The sequence below is a fragment of the Mobula hypostoma genome, chromosome 1 (genome assembly GCF_963921235.1).
Source record: "Mobula hypostoma chromosome 1, sMobHyp1.1, whole genome shotgun sequence".
NCBI lineage: Eukaryota > Metazoa > Chordata > Chondrichthyes > Myliobatiformes > Myliobatidae > Mobula > Mobula hypostoma.
In genome coordinates, this window is record NC_086097.1 from 43,251,075 (window position 1) to 43,278,135 (window position 27,061).

Here is a 27,061-nt window from a genome sequence, read left to right on the forward strand (position 1 = left end):
TCATTGTGGATACACTCCTTGCACTGTAAAAATACTTCAGAGCCAATAAAAAGGTGAGAGTCCTTATCCCCGCACTGATCGGCCAGCTCACACTGGTGATGTTGGAACTCCCATGGTGAGGGAGGAATCCCGCTCTGGATCGTCCCCTTTAATTCCAGTGAATGAGGTTAGGCGTACTTGTTCACGAATAACTCGGGGATGAGTGGAGCAGAACTAAACACCCTCATAGGCTGCAGGGCAGACACCGACTGCCATTACAAGTGTTTTAATGGATGGTATGTTCCCCCTTTAAGTGCGATTGGCGCAGCCACAAGAAGTATGGGAACCAGATTCCCTACCTGAAACTGTCTGGCACAGTGGCCGCAGGGGTTGATCAGGTAACATGTCACTGCAACTGGAAGGCCAAGGGCTCCTATGTGGGGTGTAGTAAAGGTACGTGAGCAGAGCTCATAAATGTCAGTCCTGCGCATCCGCTGAATGGCACTTAATGGGTCTGTGGTTACTGGGCCTAGCCCTGGCTGCCGGGCACGTCCCCAGAGTATGAGGGGAAGTGTAAAACGCACAGCTCCGCTAGTTGTATCTTGCCTACTTCATACTCCACATGGGACACTTGACATCACTACCTCACCACCCTGGCTTTGGTTTTATTCTATCAGAAAAAGGAGGCTGTCCTTATAGCAATCAGAAAATATAACTACCTTGGCAACCCACATTCTGCAAACTACAAGAGATTAAGAAAGTAGGGGATCAGTACCACAACTATCAAACTCAGGAGGTGAATGGTGGGCCATTTGGAGCACTGGGAGGATTATGAGCAACTACTCTGCATTATAATAATGGCTGTTATTCTTTTACGATTTTTGTGTGAAATAAGAGGATGATGAAGGAGGGGATACTAAGGAAAGGAATGGGTACTCGTCGAAGTAGGCATATGAATAAGGGAATTTTGGGTAGGGCTTTGAAACTGCATCATTTCTTTACAGACACACATGCATATTTCAACTACTGTATTTGGTGAAATGTAGTGTTGTCACGAAATGGCAAAAAGGAGTGAATTTGGAGATGTACTTGTAGTAACAAAAAGGCATTTTTGTCTGTAACACAACGGAATCTGTATTGTATCAGAGTGGTTTTTGCTAATAGTTTTCGTGCAACATTATGCCAATGGAGGCTGAGTCCTTGAGTGAGTCCAAACTGCAGACCCACAGATGAGTTACCGGAAGAATGCCAAGTACACCGATTAAGCAGGTGAATGGAATGCACCCTGACCTTGAATTGAAGTGCAGTAGCTAACACTTGGGTATAAAGGAACAAGTACACTGTTTTTTCGAAGCTATCACCAGCTCTCATGTGGTGATGGCCTTCCCTTGCAGCAAGTAAAATAAACACAATTGTAATTAATCCACTCTGAGTTAATTGTTGTTTGTTATAAGACATAGTGAAAAGGTGCTCGACATTGCCCCCAGTTGCTGTTTGGTGTAACGTTCATACTTACAATGTAGACAAAGCTTCTGAAGGCTACTTTAGATACTTTAGATACCGCTATAGCGGTATTTACAACAGTATATTGGCAATTTCCCATCATTCTGCACATTATTACAAGTGTGAGATTATTTTTACCTGATTTACTTGTAAAGATTCCAACCTTTTCTCAAGGTCTTTACGAACATTATCCAGTTTCTTCAATGCTTGCTTTTCCTTGAAGATAGAAAGTTTGGTGTTACATAAAAGGTTTTCACCCATTCCACAAAAGCTTGCAAATTACATATTAAGGAACACACACAAAGTACTGAAGAAGTCAGCAGGTCAGGCAGCATCTATGGCAAGGAATAAACAGTCAACATTTCAAAACAAGACCCTTCATCAGGACATATTACATAATTCTTACTAATCTGCTTATAATTCTATATTCACAAAATCATAGAATATCATGGCCTTGAAATTCTGTGGGAATTGTGTTTTCATGACTTGAAACTGCAGGTTAAGTCACATACATGAAGACAATACTGCATGGAACAAAAAGTAACCTCTGCAAACATAGTCCAATTACTCTAATACTTCAAACTAAAGATGAATTTAAGATAAAACTCAGTCAAAAAATTGTCACTACACTGAAATAAGTAATTCATATTATTCTATGTAATGCTTTAGGCCCCAGTATTTTTAATAAGGCACAAAAAATGTCAAACAATTTAAAATATAATAATATAACAAATCACAAATACAGTGGAGCAGCACACACAAAACGCTGGAGGAACTCAGCAAGCCAGGCAGCATCTATTGAAAAGAGTAAAGAGACGACATTTTGGGCTGAGATTCTTCTTCAGGACTCACCATCCTTTCGATTATTTGGGACACTATGTTGCTTAATTAGGAACAGGAGATTGTTGCTGAAAAGTTTCTAACTAGTGTCAGTCATGTCCCCTTGTGTAATTGTTAGACACTACACTGTGCTTTGAACAAACAGTATTTAAATAGGACAGTTGCATAATTGTATTCAAAAAGCTGTGATTTTTGCCACTTGATAATTGGCAAGACATAAGCTGTAAGACAATTCAGAATTATTCTGTTCACAGTGGTTTCAAGCATTCAGGCTTAGAGATGCCAGAAACAGCCAGGAGTGAAAATGAAATGATTTCACTACTTCAAAAACTTAGGAACTACAAAGAATTGAAGGTATCGACAATCATCTTGAATGTTACAATGAAAATGAAGATTTGGAAGCTGCAATCGTCAAAAGCAGTCTACTACCCGCACTAGGTGTCTGTACTGATTTTGTTCACTTACAGTCAATCAAAAGAACATGGCAGCATACATACAATGGATGAATTCCTCCATCGATATCTAGTTTTATAGTACTGTATTGGTATTGGTAGTGTTCTAATTTGCTCTATATTTCATTTAAATAAACAATTTGTTACTCAGCTAATGGCCGTTTATCCTTTTTTATACCCTTTTAAATATTTCCATGGCTAATTGGCTAATTAGGACAGCATTATTGAGCCAAAATGTACTGGTCCTGTTATGTCCCAATTAACTGGAATTCATTGTACATAGAGATTGTAGTTCCTAGAAAATCTACCCAAAACCACAATAAGCTACATTGAATTCTTCACAGCACACCTTTTGTAACATCACTGATACTTTAGTTTAGGGCACTCACTAACCTCTCCCCCTCACTACCCCGTCGCCCTGGGGTCTTTGGCCTCCTCCAACCCCACCACCATCACGCTTCAAAAAAATTATGTTTGGGAAATGAGTTATGAAAACACACAACTCACTCTGATTACGATTTTGGCAGGAGACTTGTTCTCATATTAGAAGTCACACTGGACCTCTGGTGGTGCCACTCCAGGTTCAATTAATAGCGTATTTGTTCATCCTGTATGTCTGTTTTATGATCTCAAGTTATTGCTGGATACTAAGAACACTGAGTACTGCAGGACTATCCCATCAGCGAGTTGCTTGATAGTAATGGAATTGGCCTTATTGCAAACTGCAAACTGTTGTTGCCTGGACTTGTTGCGTACCATTGTGCTGTGACAGTGTGCTATGCAAGTGATTGTCTTGGACATTTTTATTGAGGTCGCAAAACTCTGTTGGATATTGGTAATGCAGTAACTGCAAATCCAATTCATTGGTTCATTGTCGACACTGATGTCATTGTCGAAACTGTATTGCATCGATTATGGTGAGGACTAGGCCCAAGCTGCAAGCTCGCCTGTTGCAGTCGTCAGGGGAGGAGACGCCTCTGTAAGGTGAGCTGGAATCCATATCGGGTTGGAGCCTGCCCCCCCACTGGTGTTGCCCCCTCCCCCCAGTGTTCCAATGCTCGCCCAGTACTGCCCCTCCTCCCCAGTGTTCACCCGTTGTTGGACTCCACCCCCACTCCCCTCCAAGCTTGCCTGGTGCTGCCCCCCCCCACCATCATCCTCCAGTGCATAAACAGCAACCAGCAAGGAGCTGCTTAGTGATAGGTCATCTATGCATGGAGCTGAACAATTCTTTCAAGCTGCTGGGATCTGCTCAGGAAATTATTGTAAATTATCCCAAAGGCCTTGACTATCATTTCTGCCATTTCTTTCAGTAGGCTGAGCTGCATCCCATTAAGACGAGGGGACCTGTCTACATTTTGACGCACTAGTTTGCTCAGCACTACCTCTTTATTAATAATGATTGTATTGAGATCCTCACACCCCATCACATCCATAACATCCCTCCTTGGCAGTCAGACATATCCTCCACCATAAAGACACACAAAATCATCATTCAAAACCTTGACCATTTCTGCATTACCCAATATTAATTTCCCCTTCTCATCTTTCTTCGTTCACTTTAGCCCCCCAGCCCGTCACCTTTACACTTTATATTATAATGAAAGCTTTCACTATGTTTTTATATTCTGTACTAATACATAATTGATCTTCCCTTTCCTTATCGCTTGCTTGGTAGTTTTTTTGTTCGTTTTTTAGGGGATAACAGGAAAAGCACACACATACTTGCAAAGGATCATTTTCTTTACAGACAGTGAAAAGGTCTGAAAAAAAATCTTTGTCGTAAACTTTGTTTATCCATGCCAAGATTGCATTGGTGGCACAACACTAACTGCTTTGGCTTAAGTTACCTCCAACAGAAATGTTGACCATCAGTGAAAATACTATTTGTCAGCTGCACAAATCTGATAAACATTTTAGATACATAGATTGGTTCAGACAATGTCCTCTATTGAAAGGGAAGATTCAAGCAATGTATTCAGAACACAATAAAATGGATAGATGATAAATTATTGTAGCTCCTATTATCACATTTACTAAGACAATAATTCCAAATACTAAAAATCTTACATGGTGCTTTAAGGGCACTGGAGATATGAGAACCTGAATATTCATTATTTAAAAGTGCTTTTTTAATATTGCTTAAAATATATAAACCTTACCTGCTGTAAAGCTTTTATGTCTATTTTCTGGCTTTCTAACTTCGAATAAAACTCATCCACAGCCTGAGCAAAAAAAATATATTTTGTACTGAGTATACAAAATTTATCAATAGAAAGCACACAGTAGCAATTATGTTTAGATGTTGTGCAACTACCAAATCTCTCCATCCCATTCAGGGTTTGAATTTTGATGTGTGGTATTATCAAATCAAGCAGCAAAGCAGCGATTACACCCAAGCTACTGTCTCCACCTGACAATAACCTTCCAAATAAATTGTTAACTAATTGTCAGAGATTAAGGGAGCTAGGGCTTTACTCTTTGGAGAGAAGGAGAATGAGAGGAGACATGATAGAGGTATACAAGATATTAAGAGGAATAGATAGAGTGGATAGCCAACACCTCTTCTCCAAGGCACCACTGCTCAATACAAGAGGACATGGCTTTAAGGTAAGGGGTGGGAAGTTCAAGGGGGATATTAGAGGAAGGTTTTTTTACGCAGAGAGTGGTTGGTGCGTGGAATGCACTGCCTGAGTCAGTGGTGGAGACAGATACACTAGTGAAATTTAAGAGACTACTAGACAGGTATATGGAGGAATTTAAGGTGGGGGGGGGTATATGGGAGGCAGGGTTTGAGGGTCGGCACAACAATGTGGGCCGAAGGGCCTGTACTGTGCTGTACTATTCTATGTTATGATTAGGTACAGAAATATGGCCCAGTTTTCCACTGCTTAAAGCACAGACATTGAGGTAGCTTGGAAATCTCCTCCTACATTCTGGTTGACAGAAGTGAGCTAGCAACTAACAAACAGAAATTATGAGACCTTCCTTTCCACTATTCATTATTTTATAAAAATCAAAAACCTATTCTTACTGTTCACTATTCAACACTGTATTTTAGTATAATATTCCTTGTATGGTTCCTTTCACCAAGTTTTCTTTATACATAACTTAGTAAAAGATTTAAATGACAAAACTCTACAATGGATGGTAATAATTTTGTATTAACAAAGTACTAAACATAACACTTTGAATTGCTTTCAGTTGAGGAATAATCAGAACATCTACAATTAGAAACCAATGTTCTACAACTAAAAAAGTGTTCTAATTTTCATCCTTCAAGTAACAGTAACATGGATGTCTGATATTTTCACAAAAACATGTCATACATAACATCTGTATTTTTTTATTATATAAACTACTCTGAATACAAAAATTCCGAAATAGCTTCACTTCAATACAGAAATGCTATCAAGTAGTGTTGCTTTGTTTATCACTTTTGCTCTGAAAGTAGAAATGCTAATAACTAAATACGAGGCCAAACTGACAACTGTTGACAACTTTTTATCCTAATAAGAAGACTGAAATGATTTGAAGTAAGATCCTGACTCCCTTCTCTGCTACTGGATTTAACATTCTGTCCACTGATGGAGCAGAAGTCTCCTGCAGGATGTACTTTACATCCAAACCCTCAACTTTAAGAGAAGGCAGCTTGCTATGCAATCAAATAGATTGCCTTCTGCAAGTGAAAAGTGGATGAATTGCTTTAATGTTGTTATTACTTTATGCTGTAATTTTTACTCTAATAATTTCAATTTTTTAAAGGTTGTTTATATCTATATGAATAGCCAGAGGTTTTCAGAGCCTATTCCAACTTATAGGATGTGAAAGGTTTATCCTTTAGAACCATAGAACACTACAGCACAGAAAACAGGCCATTTGGCCCTTTTAGTCTGTGCCGAAACATTATTCCACTAGTCCCATTGACCTGCATCCAGTCCATAACCCTCCAGATCTCTCCCATCCATGTACCTATCCAATTTATTCTTAAAACTTAAGAGTGAGCCCGCATTTAACATGTCAGATGGCAGCTTGTTCCACACTCCCACCAGTCTCTGAGTGAAGAAGTTCCCCCTAATGTTCCCCCTAAACCTTTCCCTTTTCACCCTAAAGCCATGTCCTCTTGTATTTATCTCTCCTAATCTAAGTGGAAAGAGCCTATTCACATTTACTCTGTCTATAGCCCTCATAATTTTGAAACCTCTATCAAATCTCCCCTCATTCTTCTCCACTCCAAGGAATAAAGTCCTAACCTGTTCAATCTTTCCCTGTAACTCAACTCCTGAAGACCCAGCAACATCCTAGCAAATCTTCTCTGCACTCTTTCAATCTTACTGATATCCTTCCTATAGTTAGGTGATCAGGACTGCACACAATACTCTAAATTTGGCCTCACCAATGTCTTATACAACCTCCCCATAACATCCCAACTCCCATACTCAATACTTTGATTTATGAATGCCTGGATGCCAAAAGCTTTCTTTACAACCCTGTCTACCTATGACACCACTTTCAGGGAATTATGTATCTGAACTCCCAGATCGCTTTGTTCTTCCGCACTCCTCATTGCCCTACTGTGTACTGTGACATACTGTGTATGTCCTACCTTGATTTGTCCTTCCAGAATGCAGCACCTCACACTTGTCTGCAGTAAATCCCATCTGCCACTTTCTGCTCCACCCCTCCAGTTGGTCCAGATCCCTCTGCAAGCTTTGAAAGCCTTCCTCGTTGTCCACAACGCCTCCAATCTTAGTGTCATCAGCAAACTTGCTGACCCAATTTACCACATTATTATCTAGATCATTGATATGGACAACAAACAACACAGATCTGCCCCAGCACAGATCCTTGAGGCACACCACTAGTCACAGGCCTCCAGTCTGATAAGCAATCATCCAATACCACTCTCTGTCTTCTCCCACACAGTCAATTTCAAATCCAGTTTACAACCTCTCCATGGTTACCTAGTATCTGAACCTTCTGAACTAACCTCCCATGTGGGACCTCCTCAAAGGCCTACTAAAGTCCATGTAGACAACATCCAAAGCCTTTCCTTTGTCTACTTACTAGGTAACCTCCTTGAAAAACTCTACAAGATTCGTTAAACATGATCTACCACGCACAAAGCCATGCTGACTATCCTTAATCAGCCCTTGGCTGTCCAAATTCTTGCATATCTGATCTCTCAGAACACCTTCCAATAGGTTACCTACTACTGATGTCAGGCTCACTGGCCTGTAATTACCTGGTTTACTTTTGGGGCCTTGTTTAAACAACGCAACAACATGAGCTACCCTCCAATCCTCCAGCACCATACCCGTGGCTAAGGACGTTTTAAATATTTCTGCCAGGGCCCTGCAATTTCTACACTAGTCTCTCTCAAGGTCTGAGGAAATATTAGGTCAAGCCCGGGGGATTTATCTACCTTTATTCGCTGTAAGGCAGTAAGCACCTCTTTCTCTTTAATCTCTATATGTTCCATGACACTACTGCTTGTTTCCCTTCCTTCCATATACACTCTGCCAGTTTCCTGAGTAAATACTGATGCAAAAAAATTGTTTAAGATCTCCCCCATCTCGTGAGGCTCCACACATAGACAACCACTCTGATCTTCTAGGGGACCAATTTTGTCCCTTATTATCCTTTTACTCTTAATATACTTGTAGAAATCCTTCGGGTTTACCTTCACATTATCTGCCAAAGCAACCTCATGTCTTTTTGCCTTCTTGATTTCCTTCTTTAGTATTTTCTTACATTTTCTATACTCTTCAAGTACCTCATTTGTTCCTTGTTGCCTATACCTGCTATACACCTCTCTCTTTTTCTTAACCAGATCGCCAATATCCCTTGAAAACCAAGGTTCCCTATGCCTGTTAACTTTGCCTTTAATCCTGGCAGGAACATGCAAACTCTGCACTCTCAAAGTTTTGCCTTTGAATGCCTTCCACATACTGAACACATCTCTGCCAGAAAACAACTTATCCCAATCCACTCTTCCTAGATCCTTTCTCATTTCCTCAAAATTGGCCCTTCTCCAATTTAGAACCTCAACTCGAGGACCAGACCTATCCTTATCCATAATTAACTTGAAACTAATGACATTGCGGTCACTGGACCCAAAATGTTCGCCTGCACATACTTCTGACACCTTCAGAAACTTCTTTCAGTTCTGAAAAAGCAAATGGTGAGCGCAAACCCCAGTACATTCGATTAGCTATACTATAATTATTAAATAAAGCCACTGTTATTTTAAAATACCTCTGAAAAAGCCTGGCTCACAAGCAACACATTAAAAAATAATTCATACATTACTCTTGATTTTCCAATTGTAGCATCTGTTTGTAAAATAAAATATTAAAAGATAAAAGCTTAGCTTTATTGGTAATGTGCACATCAAAACACACAGTGAAATGTGCCATTTGAATCAAATCGATAAGGACTGTACAGGGCAGCCTGTAAGTGTCACCACGTTTCCAGTTCTAACATAGCATGCCCACAACTCACTACCCCTAACGTGGGAGAAAACTGAAGCACCCGGAGCTGCTTGAAAAAAATTACAAAATTACGAAAGCAAAGTATCATCACACAATCATGATTGTCCTCAATTAAGAAACAAGTGTTATACATGGACCCTTTAAAAGATAAACCCACCCTGATGCTTGAATAAAATCAAAGAGCTCCTAATGGAAATAATAAAATACAGAAGTATAACATTACCTTATCAAATGAATCAAATTCAATGCAAGAATTGTTGGCATGCTGCGCAAAAAGAAATGGATGAAATTCTTCATAGCTGTAAGAGATAGAAAATATATGAATGGATAAACCCAGAACAGATCCTCCATAATGTTGACACCCAGAAACTTGAATAATGGATTCTCTGTTTACTCAACTACCAAACTCTAACAACAAATGTGTGAAACTTACGTTAGTAATTCTTCAGGTGGTTTACTAGGATCCAAACTTGGCTTAGTTTCTCGTTTCTGTATGATGTAACCCTAACCATAAAGAGCAAAAATAATTTATATATAGAATACAGTAAACTAATTATGAAATATAAATAATTACATCTTTTGAACATTTTATCAAAAGAACTCAGTAAGTAGTATCCTTCCCAAAGTATCCACTTTGAGTTCCACTCCAAAAACCGGAGTACAGAGGTCTATGAGAAAGTTCCAGTGGTGTACCAAGGGAGTGCAGCACTCAGAGATATAAACATAGCTGAAAGGATAAACCAAAGCCCTGGTCGGTTTCTTGGATTTACATAAATGATCCCATAATATTATTCTGAAGAGTAAAGGACACCTATCTCTAAGTCAGTAATAGTAAAATGTTTTGTTTTGCTGGTATCACACTTCAGAAAGTTGAATAAGAATTAGGTTTATTAATAACGTATGCTGTGAAATTTGTTGTTTTGTAACAGTATTGTGCAAGACATAAAAATTACTGTCAGTTACAACAAACAACTAGAGGACACAACTTCAGAACAGAATGACATCACTTTGAAACAGGAATGAGGAGGAATTTCTTTAGCTAGAAGATGTTGAATCTGGGGAATTCATTGCCAAAAACGGCTGTGGAGGCCAAGTCATTGGGTATATTTAAAGCAGAGGTTGATAATTTCTTGATTAGATAGGGCGTCAAAGGTTATGGGAAGAAAGCAGAATAGGGTTGAGAGGGATAATAAATCAACCATGATGGAATGATGGAGCAGACTTGATGGGCTGAATGGCCTATTTCTACTACTATGCTTTATAGACTTATGGTCTAAATACAAACATTTGTAGTATAAAAGAGGAATAGCAAGATAATATTCATGGATTATTCAGAAATTTGATGGCAGATAGGAAGAAGCTGATCCTAAAACATTGAGTGTGGGTCTTCAGGTTCCTGTACCTCCTCCTTTATGGTAATAATTAGAAGAGGGCATGGTGACGATCATTAATGATGGATGCCAGCTTCTTGAAACACTACCCTTTGAAGATGTCCTTAATGGTGGGGAGGCTTGCACCAGTGATGGAACCAGCTGAGTCTCGAATCCTCTGTAGCCTCTTGCGATCCCATGCATTGGGACCTCCATACCAGCCGGAGATGCAACCAGTCAGAATGCTCTCCACAATACACTTGTAGAAATTTGCTAGAGTCTTTGGTGACATACCAAATCTCCGCAAACTCCTAATGAAGTAAAGCCTCAGGCATACTTTATTCATGATTCATCAATGTGCCAGGCCCAGAACAGATCCTCCGAGGTGTTGAGACCCAGGAACTTGAAGCAGCTCACCATTTCCACTGCTGACCCTTTAACGAGGACTAGAGTGTTTTCTCCTAACTCTCCCCTCCTGAAGTTCACAATCAATTTCTTGGTCTTGCTGAATTTCAGTTCAAGGTTGTTATTGCTACACCATTCAAACAGTGAATTTATCTCACTCCTGTATGCTTTCTTGCTGTCATCTGAGATTCTGCCAACAACAGTGGTTCATTGGCAGATTTATAGATATCGGTTGAGCTATGCCTAACCACACAGTCATGGGTGTAGAGAGAGTAGAGCAGTGGGTCAAACACACTTCTTACATCCTGAATGTAAAGCTGCTACCTGAAAGTTCCAGAAATCTGGGTTCAATCTTAACCTCTGTGCTGCCTGTGTGGAGTTGTATGCTCTGACAGTGACCGCTTGGTTTAACTCCCAAGGTGCTCTGATATCCTTCATGCCCCCAGGCGCTTGGGTTGTCAGATTAACTGATCACAATGAATTACCCTTATTGTGTAGTGAGTGGTAGAATTCAGGTGGAGTTCATGGGAATTGGGAGAGTAAGTTACAGGGAAAATCAGTGGAGGAAATGGTACTGCTCCATGAGTCATCTCAAATTTAATGCAGCAAAATGCCTCTAAATAAAAGTGCAAGTCATCTAACTGTGATACTGGTTCAGAATTTCTCCCTCTATTACCATAATCTGTCCTGCACAAGATATCCTACAGCCCTGTTACTTACAGCTTATTTATTTCTTAGAATTATCACCTTCTATCTCTCCCCATTAACCTATCTGACCAAGGACCTCTGCAACTTACACCCACAACTCTATCCTCACCCTATCATAGATATTCCCTTTGTTCTATCCATCCCTTCCACACCTCTTGTTTTTCCTCTCTTTTCCAGATCTGGAAAAGGTGTTCCACCTGACATATTAACTGTTTCTCTTTCCACTCAGCTGCTTTATCTGCTGAGTGTTTCGATTCAGATTTTTGCATTTGCATTTTTTTGTTTTTAGTAAACTATACATCCAAACTGGCATTATATATCTACAAGCTTAATCATTAACCTTCCTTTACAATTAAAACTATGAAATACATGAATCTCACGCAGAAGGGATTTCCAATTACAGAACATAATTTAATAGGTGACTCTATCAAAAAGGAGAAAATATTACACAAGCTTACCTGTCCTTTAAAGTTTTCTGTCTTCTCAATAAATTCTTCAGCCATCTGTAAAGCAGTCAGAAGTTTCTCTACATCTAAAAATGAAAACTGGAAATTAATATCATCAACAAAAAATGCTCTAAGGTAGAAGCTTCTACAAAGGCATATTCCCAACACACCTTTGCTTTACTTTCTGGAACTGGAATGGAGAATATTGTACACAGCATTCTTATGTAATATGTTTGCAAACAGACCTTACCCCAAACTGCCTGTAATTTCTAAAAGCTGGCAAGTACCAAGAAGTCCTTGAATACTTAAAGGGAATGCTCTTTAAGTTTCATTCCCACATTGTTAATTGGGAGAGGTATAGGGAGGAAACAGATTGGTTAAGGGATCTCCTTGTCAATTCATGGCCAAGCCTGGCCAGACAGTAAACCATCAGAGGAGTTGTGCATCCCAACTATCCTCACTTTTCCAAGATTTTTTTTTGCACTCGAGTCCATGAAGAAGGTGTTTGCAGTTATCTGCTGATAGATACACTTTAACCCTTTTGCAAATGCTGGGCATGACAAGAGCTGGATTCAACCCAAAGCTTTAAGAGTAATATGTTAGCTTAACTTCAATTTTGCTTTGCGAAATAGTTTTAATAAAAATATTGTGGAAAAAATACAAAAAAATAAAGACACATTATACTCCAAGCCCCCTTTTAAGGGCAAAAGTCAAAGGAAAACAATAAAAGAATTTAACAATCTGAAATTTAAACTAGAAAGTAAAAATGTCTAATAATTTACAAAAAGAAATCATTTAGATCAGCCTCAACTTTGTACTACTTCTTTAGCAATAATTCCAACAGCAGTTTATTCTACATTTGATTACTTCATTCTATTATTTCAAATTTTTGTAATTAATTTTATAAAATCTACATTTCTTTTCAAACAACAATAATATAAAGACATTGTCTAAAATGGAAAAAGTTCCCAACTCCCATAAACTAACCTTTGGATAAGTCAAAATCTTGGCCAACTTTTGCACTACTAGAAAATCCAAACTTCATCAGGCAATGCTCAATCAATGTTGCTCCATAGGCTTTAAAATGAGAGAGATGAGATGGTTGGAAATTTTCACATTTTAAATCACAAGGAAATCAATGTATTTTTCAAAATCTATTCTGAAAGGTAGTTGGGCAATTTAAGTCTGTTATGGCAAAATAAAAGTTTATAAATAATCTCTAAAATTCATACAGACAGATGCATCCTCTTGCCGAATCCAGACATTTTAATTATAAAGGAGGAGGGAGGGAACGTCGTCTCAGACCACGAGAGGCCTGCATCGGGCATTTTCATGCCTTACAAGGCACAGATTGGAAGTCTGTGTGGGGCGCCACTCCTCGCATAGACACTAGAGCAATGAGTGGTTAAGTGCCTTGCTCAAGGACACAAACACACTGCCACAGCTGAGGCTGAAACTAGACGACCTTCAGATCACTAGACGAATGCCTTAACCACTTGGCCACATGCCCAACACGATTTTTAATTATAAAAATAGCCAGGATTCCCTTTGTTTATTTGGGACACTATGCCACAAATTGGGGCAGTAGACGGTCAATCACAAACATTTGTGAGACCTTCAGAAACTACACCTTGCTTAGAGTAAACAGTTGTGTGTGCTTGTGTTATCCAGATGGTCAATGGACACCAATTCAAAAAGCAGTGATCTTTGATCATTTTTGCAAATCTTGCCAAGATGCCACAAAAAGATTTGATACTAGCCAAAGAAATTACCCTTCTGAACTAAATTAAAAGCCATCCACCTAACACCACTCATTGTCAGCTGGAGAAGTAAATGGACTGCTGAAATCTGCAATTGCACACTTGATAATCAGCAAGATAAACTTCAAGAAGAATGGGCATTACACAAGGGACAACAGGGAACATCCCAAAAAAGAAAGCGCAAAGGTAAGGACCCAGATGTGGAAGAAGCCCTCAGTCAATGGTTTTCCATTGTAACTGGACGACACGTGCACTTTAGTAGATCAATGTTAAAAAAAAACAACTTAGAGAAGCCAGCTAAGAAGCTGGGTCACGAAGATTATAAAGTAACAGATGGTTGGTTGTCTCAATGGAAATGTAGACATATTAAATTCAAGAAAGCAGTGAGAAGAAAGGTAGTGCTAGTGCTCTAGGTGCAGAAACCATGGAAATTTACAAAACTCCCCGACTTGCTTCACAAACTTCGTGCAGATGATAACAACAATGCCAGTGAGAAATAGGCCTTTTTTTAAATTGTTCTGGGCAGTTCTCTTTGTTACAAACACACACTATCAGGCTCAAAGAAAGCAATAGATTGCATAACTGTGTTTTGTTGTGCAGATGTGTCAGCAACTGATAAAAAGAAATTGTTGGTTATTGGGAAAAGCACTAAACCTTGAGGCTAAGAATGGATAGTTTACCAATCAAGTACCATGCTAATAAGAACTACAAAGAATGTCAAGGTATTGACAAATCATCTTGAATGTTACAATGAAAATGAAGATTTGGGGGATGCATTGTATCAAAGCCAGGGGTGGGAATATGAAGACAAGGAAAGTGATGAGAATGACACAACTGAATCTGAGCTAGTGCCTGCACAGGATGCCAGGAAATTTATTGTTGCATTACAACATTACTTCATGCAGAAAGGCAATGAAGGTAGTCCACTACCTGCACTAGGTGTCTGCGCTGATTTTGTTCATTTACAGTCAAAAGAACATGCCAGCATACACTCAATGAATTCCTCCATCATTAACCATTACGAACTAATACAATTTTATCAACTGTTGTAATACTGGTAGTGTTCAAATTTGTTGTATTTCATTTAAATAGTTAATTTGTTACTCAGTTTAATGGTAGTTTCTCTTTATTTATACCTTTTTAACTTCCATGAAACTTCAGCTAATTGAGGCAGCTACTTACTTGGACCAAAATATACTAGTCCTGGTGTGTCCCAATTAACCAGAATCCACTGTGTTTCACAGTTCTGCCACCCAATGAAAATATTCATAAATATCTCTATGGGCCATTACAAATATCAAAAAAACACAAGAATTATAGATACTAATCAGTTCAATGTTATCCTAAAAAATGGTAAAGTATTATTTAAACACAGAATAACTAACCCTGATTTATACTATTTCACAGTTCAATTATTCACCATCAACACTGCTCCACAGTTCCATTGTTTGAATTTACCTCTTCCAACAAAAACATTTAATTCTTCATAATCTACAACAAAACCCTATTTGTATTTTTCCATTTATTTGGTGTTTGAGGCCAAGTATTGATCACAATATGATAAACATAACAAAATGCTACTTGATCTGTAGAAGATACATTATTTAGATAGTTCATACCACAAAATAAAATAGTATTAGTGCAAGCACTGGTACCTAAATTTGATCTAAATAGAATGTCAAATTAAAATTCATCAGTCTAAATATTGATCAGACATCAGTAATACGATTAATAAAAACTCTAAATGTTGGAAATACACTACAGGCTGTGTGACACTTAGGCACAGAAAGAGAAACAATTTCAAAATAGTTGACCTTTTCATCAAAATTGGGAAAAGTTAACTTGAAAACTTTTACAGTGCTTCTGGTACCTGCAGTTCTCTGCTTTAGTATTTCTAATGTGAATGCACCCCTATCTCTAACAAATTTCCATGTGATCCTTTTATCTTCTACCCTTTTTTTCATTCTTCTATCTCCTTTTGACTGCATGTGCAAAATCTGCTAAAAGCTCCAATTTCATCCGCATCTAATGAAGGTTCATGGCACGTAACATTGTGTCTTTCTCTACAAGTGTTGCTTGACTTTGAGTATTTCCGGTATTCTCCTATTTCATATTACTGATACACAAGTACTGTAAAGCTAGAAAATTTAAGCTGTATATTGGATTTTATTCTACTGTTCTTTCTTCAGTAACTTACCACCATTAAATATGTTGTATAACTAACAATAAACCCCAAGGAAATTCTTCCATTACCTGTTAGTTGTTTACCATACTTACAAAGGTGGGGATTAAGAATTTTCTTGATTTGTTCTCCTTTTGGTGCATTACCCATAACTTCCGTTAGCCTATGAAAAAATTGGAAATTAGAAAAAACAATTAACCTCATTAGAACTGCTGCACTGTCCATAAAGTTTTGGGATAGCTCTTAGAATAGTGTTGAGATTGCCTAGCACTTGCCCTTGGACCACACAATTTCTTCTAGCATGGTCCCAGGCATGTTCTTTCACTGAAACCAGTAGCAGCACATCAGATGGACAAGCACAACTGGCCACCTGTACTCAACAAATAGCTTTGACAACCATTGAAACACACTGGCTATTAAAGCCATGACTGAAATTGTTTAAAATATTCAAAAACACCCAGGAATTATTTAAAGTAAATTATTAACATTAAACTATGAACTTTTACACTAAGTTAACTCAAATAAAAAGGTCTATTCACTGTTCTCTCTGCAGCCATTTGTGCTCATTCATTTCAATGGGGATGTTGTATTTGCGTCAGTCAGCCTGGGAGCTGAGAAATCTACAGAAGTTTGTCCTGTCCACTGAATTCAATGGGGAGTCGATCAGTGCAGCATGAAAACAGCCAGTACTACATGTAGCACTGTACAAGTATTGAATAAGACTAATTGATTTTCTGGAATCAAGACAAAGGTCCAACTTTAGTCTTTGATATGCACCTCAAGAGTACTACAAAACAGTATTTATATTTAAATAAAATGTAGATGAGACTCACTTCAGAATATATCCCGTTATCTTTGTATAACGCATGCTGGAACTACAAGAATTTTAATGCCCTGAAAGAGGATCTTGGAGTTTAGCCCAACCCTCAGACAAAGGACCCAAGGAAAACACATTTCATCATACGTGAATGCTTTCTTCTGATGAATGACTCAGGCCAAACAGCTTTGAGCTAAGTTGTATAGAACTCTGAAAAGGCACCAAACTGGCAAATTTCAGCAGCTCTGATAAAACTCGGACTATAAGGAAGTACTGATGTTCCATATTTCTTTGGCATCAAGGTAAATACTAATGGACTGAACCCTGAACTTTAGTTCCATCAAAGTTCATTCCAGTCAATTTTCACTGAGTTGAGATAAAGGGAAAACAAGTTAGTTCAATGGCAAGGGAACTCCTTTCATATCTTAACTACTTTCAATTGATAACTGAAACAACCAGTCATGCTTAACACAAATGTATAAAGTTGATAGTCTAATAAACAGTGCATGCCAGAATTTAGAGTGGATTTTAGCCTTCACAAACTGGAGACATTTTTTACAAGATGAAAATCATTGTTGTTAAAATTAATGTGAATCAGGAACATTTGGGCCTATATTAAGTGCTGCTGGCACATTCTTTCTACTTACACTTTGTGCCACAGTTGAAGATTTCCAAAAACAATTTCCTCCCTTCTAGTGAATATCTTTCTTTAACAAAATATTTCAAATTAAAAGTGACAATTTTAGGAACTCAAGAGAAAGCAGGCAATTTGAAAATAATGCATTAATACTAAATATATAGCCTTATATCACCCTGATTATGTTATTTCATTTGTTCGTTATGTGCCGTGTCATATGACATGGGCAATCATGGTCTTTCCATGATCATGATTGTTCTCGGCAAATTTTTTTTTACAGAAGTGGTTTGCCATTGCCTTTATCTGGGCAGTGTCTTTTACAAGATGGGTGACCCCAGCCATTATCATGACTCTTTAGAGAAAGACCAGAGTTCCTGAAAGCTTGACAATGATGGAAATATTTTCAGATTTCATCAATGTACATAATAACAGTACCTCTCTAGTGACAGCAAAGGCTCTGGGCCTCTAGCATAATCAACTGGATATCGCTCACGAACGGCAAATTTCACATCATCCACTTCATTGGTGCGGAAACGCAAGAGAATTAGAATCGTGTATTCATAGTCAGTAAGAATTATGTTACCCTGCAAGTGCAAAATGTTAAGATTGAATTTTACAGAAATTGATATAGGCACTTGTAAACAATATTGAAAACATCTTGAAAACAAAAAAACATAAAACTGGTGCAACATGTAAATTTGAAAAAACAGTGAACAAAAACTGCTGTATTCTTTTCAATATTAGCAGTAGAGGTAAACTGTAACAAGGAAAAAGGTGCAGAACTTCATTGATCAAACACCTTAGAAAAAGGCTGTTTGATCAAACTAGTTTGTGATGTAACTATGTACAAGTCTCTGATTCTACTTTATACAGAATACAACTTAGGATCTGAAATTTCCTCGTTTCATTATTTATTGCTTGAAGACCAATTACGTACCACAGTGCAACTTCCAGCCTCTTGCACCACACTCCTCTGGATATAAAAGCCAGCAATTTATTAGCCTTTTTAATGATTTTCTGTGTCAGTGCGTAATAATTTAATGACCTACAAAGACTTCTATCCCCAGCTCATATCAAAAAGTATGTTTGGATCTCTAAAATGTGTGTGTTGCTATTTACTTTACAAGAAGTGCTCTCTCTTGCTCTTAGAAAAGTTCCGAAGTGTATGATCTGAATACATTGGTCTATTGCTCATCATTTTGCCAATTAATTTAACCAGTTTGTAATTTTAAAATTTCCTTTTAAAAATATGGCATATACTGCATTTACCAGTTGCTCATCTTATTCTCTTTGTAGCAATGTTTCTGCTACCATTGTTACTTCCACCTCCATTTTGTTCTGAATATTACCTATTATTGAATGAAGAGCTGAATTTTTTTAAGAAGTTATTTCTCCTTTGAACTCTGTGGGTTCATTTCATTTCTGACAATTTGTAGTATCCTTATTCCTACCGGTAGTTTTTTTTAGTGTTTTCATATGACTCAGTTGCTTACTAGAGACCTACCAAATTAAGTGCCTGCAGAGCATCGTTGGAATTTTCTGGCAGAGGAGAATCTCAAATCAAGAGCTGCATCAGAAGGCACATGCAAAACATTTGATGCAAGAGACGCACCACCCAGAACAGCTCTATGCTAGACTCAGGATGAGAAACGTATAAATGTCATCACAAGGAGACATGGCAAAGAACAGTACAGAAATAAATGAGATCTGACATGAGTATCATCCTGCAGTCACAGACCATTAGAAATCCTATCTTTATATGAATGGCTTATCTGTTATTTGAGGTACAAAGAAAATCAGAAGAATTAATTATCAGTTCCCTCATGGCATTATCAATTAAAAACATACACAGCTCAGGTTTACTTTTCTATCAGAATGCCTGCTGATGCAGCTTAGCTCAAAAGGACAATGTTCTGTTTCTCCCTTCACTAATGCTTCTTTACCTGAGTACTTCCAATATTTTCTAAATTCCAAAGGCCAATTCTAGAGACCAGCTATAGATCTAGTAAATCTACACCTCTTTAAATATAGCTTTACTAAGGTCTGGCCCTTAGAGAACTCCAGCTGTGATCTAAGTAGTTCTCTCCATAGCTACAGCATAACCTAAGAATTGCACAGCACAGTAACAGGGCCTTTGGCTCAATTCATGCTGACTAAGGTGTTCATCTATTCTAATTCCACTTTCCTGTGCTTGGCCTGTATCCTTCATTTTCTTTTCTAACCACATACCTGTCAAAGTACTTTCTGCTCTGTGATTTTACCTGCCTCTACGACCTCCTGTGGCAGCTTGATCCACATATCCATCAAATTTTGCGAGAAATTTGGCGCTCAGGTCTCATTTGAGAACATCTATTGTCACCTTAAATCTATGTCCTCTATTTTTAAACTCCATTACCCTTGGTAAAAGCCTATCTATACCTCTTGGAATTTTATAAACCTCTATAAGAGGCTACCCCTCAGCCTCCTGCACTGCTGTAAGAACAATCCCAGTCCAGCCAATCTCCCTGTGTAACTAAAGTCGTCTATTCCAGGCAACATATGGTGACCCTGTTCAGCAGCCTTTTTAGCACTACCACATCCTTTCTCTGTATGGTGGTGATCAGAATTGCACATAATATTCCACTGTGGCCTAATAATGTCTGTATAGGTGTCACATTACATCCAAATTCTTATGCTCAATACCCCTGCCCATGACAGAAAGCAAGCCAAACAGCATCTTCACTACTACCAATCTATAGCCCTTAATCTACACTCCTCTGGATATGAAGGCCAGAAATTCACAGGCTTTAAAAAAAAACACTTTTCATACTGGTCTGAAATATGTTACCTCACACAACCCTTCCAACTAGCTCTCTCATTCTGTTTGCTCCTGTGTCAATACGCACCAAGCTTAGGAAAACCGCCAGGAATATTACCTCCTTTAAAATCTAATGCCTAAATCTTAGCAAGGATGACCCCAGATTTTTGTTTCTGACATACAGCACAACAATAACTTCCAGTCTTCTAGGTTCTTTCCTGCCACTCCATATGTCCCTGATCTTTGCACCAAGTCAGCAACCCACTGTTAAAGACTCTCAAAATCAACTGCAAATACAATCTACCTCTAGATTAAAGAGGTTTAAAACAATCCCTACACTTATTTCTATGATGTATCCTCTGCTCCATTTGTGTGGCGCGTTTCAACTAACTATACCAGTCTGGATGAGTCTGGTGCTTTAATTTGACTCTGTATTATACATTCTTTCTGGATTAAGACTACCCAAATAAAATTTGCATTATACTTCATGACTACTTGAGATAGGGGATAAAGAATGTCCTATATATTCTTCCAGGACACTTTAATTCCCATGAAGATCTCTAATATTATTGGGCAGATGAAACAATGAATCAATTAAATGTACTTTACTTCTATTTCTTTCAAAAGCAAGACAATTTTTTTCATGTAACTTACACGGTCATATAATTCAACAATTAAATGGTAAGCTGCTTGATCAGAACCAAACTGAAAATCTACAATTCTATCAACACCAAGTTGCTTGACGTAAATCAATCTTCGTGACTTTAGATGTTTACGACACTGAAATCGAAACAAAAAAATGACACCAGTTTTAATATAAATTTGAACAATTGGTCAGTTATAAGAGTTACGGTGAAAATTACTTTTATATTCCTACTGAATCATTAAGACCTCAAGAAATGCATATAATGCAGTCACATAAAATTCCGGAGTATATATAAAATCCCTGTTATACGACTCAGACTTTAGTAATTCTATTGCAGAGTATAAGACAGTCTGCTGGAGGTGTCAGTGGTCCAGCAGGAGAATTGAAATTAGAAACATCAGCAGTGGGGCAAAGGAATTGTGAAAGTTGCAGGTCAAAACCCTGCATTTTCTCCCCATTGACGCCACTGGACCCAATGAATTCCTCCAGTAGATATTTTGCACCTGCAGTTTCTTAGAATGTAGAACAGTACAGCACTGGATAGGCCATTTGGCCGACGATGATCTTGATGCCAGTTGATACCAAATTCCTGCCTCCTGTGTATCATCCATATACCCCCATTCCCCTCATATTCATATGTTTATATAAAAGCCTCTGAACATCTAACCAAACCTCCTAATTCTTCTACAACCCCTAGTAATTTATTTCAGGCCTCTACCATTCTCGGTGTAAAGAAATTGTCCCTCACATGATCTTTAAATTAACACCCCAGCCACCCAACCTTAGAAGTGTCCTCTGGTATTTAACATTTCTACCCTGGAAAGAACATTCTGTCTGCCCTATCTACGCTTTTCATAACTTTAAAAACCTCTTTCAGATCTTCCCACAGCCTCTGATACTCTGAGAACAATCCAAGTTTTCCATCCTTTCCTTATAGATATCCATATTCTGTTATACTCTGTCAGAACAAATGTGTTAACACATTCAGCATTGTCTCCCAACACAATATTCATGTTAAAACATTATTCTGAATAATTAAGACATTATTCTGATTATAATAGGATCGTGGGTATTTTCACCTTCATTGCAAAGCCAGAGGGCATCATGTTTTTTGGCCATTCAAATTCTGTTGTATGGATCCGGATACCAGATTCAACCAAAAGAACAGCTTTAGATTCTGGCCTGTGGTGAAATGCAAAAAAAACAGAGGCAAGCAAATTTAATACATCAAGAGATTATAAATTAATATTTTCTTTATTACTTATAAATTATATTATAAATGTCTAGCATGATCTTAAAAACCACATTCTAGAATTGTTTCAAAACATTTTAAACTTTGATTCAAGCCAATAAGGAGCAACTTATTTTACTGAATGGAATAATTGTATTTAAAATCATACTTTTTTTACCCTTGTATGGATACCCTTACAAACAACAAAACAGTGTCACTGCTCTGAAGTACAGAAGAAGACAGAGCATTTGTATTTGAAATTAGTTTAAATCAGCAAGATTCAAAAGTAAAATCATAGAAGTTTGTTGCTAAGTGAAATACTTTTCAGTAAAGTTCTATCAGGTTTACTAGAATACATCTACAACTGTTAACATGTTGACCTCGTCGGCCGAGCCACCTCCCTGCACTTTATTCTGTGCCCATACTACATCTGTATGTATCAGTGGCCCTAAGCTGGTGGGGCTGTAGAACATGTACCTGCTCTATCCTGATACCAAAAACCTAAGAGCTAGTTCCATTAACTAAATAGTGAGAAGTTATCTTGGGTGTTAAAAGTTTCGGTAAAAAGGCAGGAGAACAGGGTTGAGGGAGATAACAAATCAGCCATGAAAGAATGGATAGCAAACTTGACAGGCCAAATGGCCTTATTCACCTCCCGCGTCTTATGGCAACCACAGAACAATTGAATCAGAGATCCATGAGCCAGTCCTCATTGCAGGATCAGACATCACACGTGGAGAGGGTCAGCAACTTTAAATTCCTCTGTGTTATTATTTCGGAGGACCTGTCCTGGGCCCAGCACGTAAGTGCAATTATGAAGAAAGCAAAACAGTGTTGCTACTTCCTTAGGAGTTTGTGGAGATTTGGCTGGACATCTAAAACTTTGACAAACTTATATATATGTCCGTGGAAATGATCAGTCAACGTTTCAGGCCGGAACCCTTCGTCAGGACTGTAGAGGGAAGGGGCAGAGGCCCTATAAAGAAGGTGGGGGGAGGGTGGGAAGGAGAAGGCTGGTAGGTTCCAGGTGAAAAACCCGTAAGGGGAAAGATAAAGGGGTGGGGGAGAGGAAGCAGGGAGGTGATAAGTAGGAAAGGTGAAGAAGGAATAGGGGAAAACACAATGGGTAGCAGAAGGAGGCGGAACCATGAGGGAGGGTTCCAGCCCGAAACGTCGACTCATCGTTTCCACGGATGCTGCCCGACCTGCTGAGTTCCTCCAGCGTGTTGTGAGTGTTTCTTTGACCCCAGCATCTGCAGATTATTTTGTGTTATATATATGTGCAGTGGTGAGTATATTGATCGCCTGCATCACAGCTTGGTATAGAAATACCAATGCCCTTGAACAGAAAATCCTACAAAAAGTAGTGGATATATACCAGTCCATTATGGGTAAGGCCCTCCCCACTATTGAGCACATCCACACGAAACATTGTCGCAGGAAAGCAGCATTCACATCAGGGACACCCACCACCCAGGACATGCTCTCTTCTCTCTGTTCCCATCAGGAAGAAGGTACAGGAGCCTTAGGACCAACACCACCAGGTTCAGGAACAGTTACTACCCCTCAAACATCAGACTCTTGAAGCACAGAAGATAACTTTACTTGCCCCATTCTTAAAATGTTCCCACAATTATGGACTCACTTCCAAACCTCTTCAACTCATCTTCTCAATGGGTATTGCTTATTTATTATTATTTCTTTCTGTATTGTACAGTTTGTTGTGTTTTGAACACTGGTTGAATGCCCTAGTTGCTGTGGTCTCTCATTGACTCTGTTATGGTTATTATTCTATGGATTTATTGATAAACCCCACAAGACAATGAATCTCAGGGTTGTATCTGGTGATAAGACATGTACTCGGATAATAAATTTACTTTGAACTTTGAACTCCAGTGACAGATTGAAGTGGAGCAGTAGACTAAACTGGGAGACCTAGCATTTTAAAATTGTCAGCAGGTTCAGGACTTTTGTATTTGTAAATCTGCAGACTTCCTAAACCTGCTTCCACTTAGCAGTGAATTCCAAGCCACTGGTTGGAGTGCCGTCAAATTATAAAGAACTCTGAGAGAATGAAACCGACATCACTTAGCTATCCCTTCTCTGGGCCTTTGATGCATTAACACATATACTATCACATTTAGGAAGGCTGGTGACAGAAATTAAGCTTTCAAGAACACAACCCGTGAGAAGAATTCACATATGAAAAGATACACATATGCAATAAACGAAATTATGAGACGGGCATAGAGAGGAGAGACAGTAAGAAACTTTCCCCCACAACAGAGGTGTCTAAAGGCGAGAAACATAGGTCTACAATAAGCGGCAGAAGATTTACAGCGGGGTTCCAAACCTCTTTTATGTCATGGTCCAATACTATTAAGCAAGGGGTCCATGGACCTCCAATTGGGAAGCCCTGATTTACAGGGATGCAAGAATTTTTTTAATCCCAGAGGAATGCACAGCCTGCTGGAGTGGTGGAGGCAGAGATTCTCACAAAATGTAATAAGTTATCCACATGAGCAGTTGAATTATCACAGCATATACAACTAAGAACCAAATGGGGGCTAATGGGATTAGTATGGTTGGGTGCTTGATTGTTAACATGGAAACGTTTCTGTACTGTATAATTTTATGACATGATTACAATATTTAAATTAGATTAGGAGTGATACAAAAATAAATTAACAGCCATACTTTGGCTGATGCACAAAACATTATCAAACTTACTTCTGAAGTCGGATGAGATAGGTTTTGTTGTCCACATCATAGACATTGTTCACTCTCATTCCTAGTAAGCTACAGGAAATTAATGTTAGTTACTTAAACAAAGAATAAACAAAAACATACATAATCTTTACATCAGGCAAACATTTGACTAATATACTTCCAAAAGATTTTTTAAATGATTATTTCTATGATTACGTGCAAATGCACAATTATTGTAATGATGCATAGACATATATTAAACTTCTTTTGATTTAATTACATGAAACAAAACTCGGCTACTGTAACTCAGGTAATTTTTATTTTTGGCCATTAGTATAGAAATATGTAGAAAACCTAAGACATTTATCTCAAATTAAGTACTCATAAGTTGATACTGCAACTTGTAGAGTAATGTGCAAATAAAGAAAATAAGAATAAATAATGTCTAAACTATATAAAAATTCAGACCTTTCCTATAGTTATCATCCCTCTCATGCACCTTAACTACAAGAAAGTCACAGTATTACTCTAACATGAAACTCAATTCCTGATACATGTAGGGTTAAGTGAACAAGTAGGGTTTCACTTCTCATCTACAAAGTCAGGACGAAGGGTCGCGGCCTGAAACGTCGACTGTACCTCTTCCTGGAGATGCTGCCTGGCATTATAATGGATTTCTTATTTTTAAATACAGATGGGGGTACATCAGGATGCAAACCCAATTGTAGATAGGTAAGTTGCACAACTAGCAACATAGCACCACTTAACCATTCTCATGTACAGCACTTTATTTATGGCAATAATTAGGTTTTTTTTGGCAATAAGCAATCATTAGAAGTCTGCTGGACAGGATACAATAGGAAGTCAATCCTTCTCGTCTGAGGCTTTCTTGTTATGCATATTCAAACACTCCAAGGCCCAACATCGCGTCCGGAAGTTCAACACTGTAATGTTCTCCCACTGTTACATTAGGTGACAGGCAAATCTTGATCATGTACTGATCATGAACTGTACTGAAAAAAGCCGTTTGTATCTCATATTCTGTGTTTTCCGTCGGGTTTTTTTTGCCGTATGCGCGTGGGAGGAGGGGGTTTGATGAGTTTATTGTTTTTTCTTTGAAGGGTTAGTACCATGGTTCTTCTTTGCTTCGTGACTATGGGAAAGACGAATTTCAGAATTGTATACTGCATACATACTTTGATGATGCATGTACATTGAATTTTAAACCAAAAATGCATAAATCCCAGCCTATTTCTAATAAGCTTTTAACTTTTTTTTGCTCCACAAATGCTGTCTCGAGTATTTTCTGATTTTTTTTATTCACTTATCCAATACCCAAGGGCAAAAACATACAGTTTGTATTTCAAATGTGTACCGTAAATGGAAATAATTTTATTTATTTTTGTGAGATTTCTACTACCCAAGAACTTAAGCTCAGTATTGACAAGAGGCCAAATTAAATCTGTAGCCCTTTCCTCTAAGGTGAACCAGGTAGCCTCAGTTCTTCAAGGCCGGGGCAGTGACAGCCCGTCTCCAACATGCTTGACATTTGGACCAAAGATTCCAGACACGTTTCTAAATTCTTTGCCGCTCTCAAACACTATCCAGCAGCTAAATATAAATGAGGGGCTATCAGGTACCTCTGCAGCTCTGAGATGATCACTCGGACATCGATAGTGTTAAAACGCAACTTCATCTTCAGCACACTCAGTCGCGACACAGTCACCCTTACATTCTGCGCACGCGCCTGCTCCAGACGGTAAGTGCCTTGGCTCAATTTAACAGCAGACCCGCTTGATGTCAAAATAGCAAAACTCCAGAGTCAGGAAGTTTCCAGCAAAGGATACGCATTAAAATATTCTCAAAACAGTGATATTACTGCGCCTTTCTCTATATTGTATGTTCTCCAGTGGGTACTGAATACACATATAAACTTACAACAAAACTCTACGCTGATAGAATCGGAGAAAAAGGAGGATATTCGGCCCGTCGTATCCATTCCCGATTAAAATTTCAATTTAAACAGTCCCGTTTCTCCATCAGATCGTTATAAATTGTGCCAATCAAGTTCTCATTCAGTTTCCT

At 38.4% G+C, this 27,061-nt stretch overlaps 1 protein-coding gene across 1 annotated transcript in view; it reads right to left on the reverse strand.

Moving 5' to 3' along the window:
• LOC134345887 (ribosome quality control complex subunit NEMF-like) overlaps positions 1-26,713 on the reverse strand; it is a 68,469-nt gene extending 41,756 nt beyond the window's left edge. Inside the window, exons 1-12 of the mRNA XM_063047220.1 lie at positions 26,617-26,713; positions 24,998-25,066; positions 22,116-22,218; positions 21,045-21,170; positions 18,029-18,177; positions 16,235-16,302; positions 13,185-13,274; positions 12,210-12,283; positions 9,702-9,772; positions 9,492-9,567; positions 4,937-4,999; positions 1,621-1,698 (exon numbers count right to left, since the gene is read on the reverse strand). Of these exons, the coding sequence (XP_062903290.1) occupies positions 1,621-1,698; positions 4,937-4,999; positions 9,492-9,567; positions 9,702-9,772; positions 12,210-12,283; positions 13,185-13,274; positions 16,235-16,302; positions 18,029-18,177; positions 21,045-21,170; positions 22,116-22,218; positions 24,998-25,066; positions 26,617-26,672 (1,023 nt within the window). The 5' untranslated portion in view covers positions 26,673-26,713. The remainder of the gene's footprint in view (positions 1-1,620; positions 1,699-4,936; positions 5,000-9,491; positions 9,568-9,701; positions 9,773-12,209; positions 12,284-13,184; positions 13,275-16,234; positions 16,303-18,028; positions 18,178-21,044; positions 21,171-22,115; positions 22,219-24,997; positions 25,067-26,616) is intronic.
• Between the last annotated feature and the right edge of the window lie 348 nt (positions 26,714-27,061).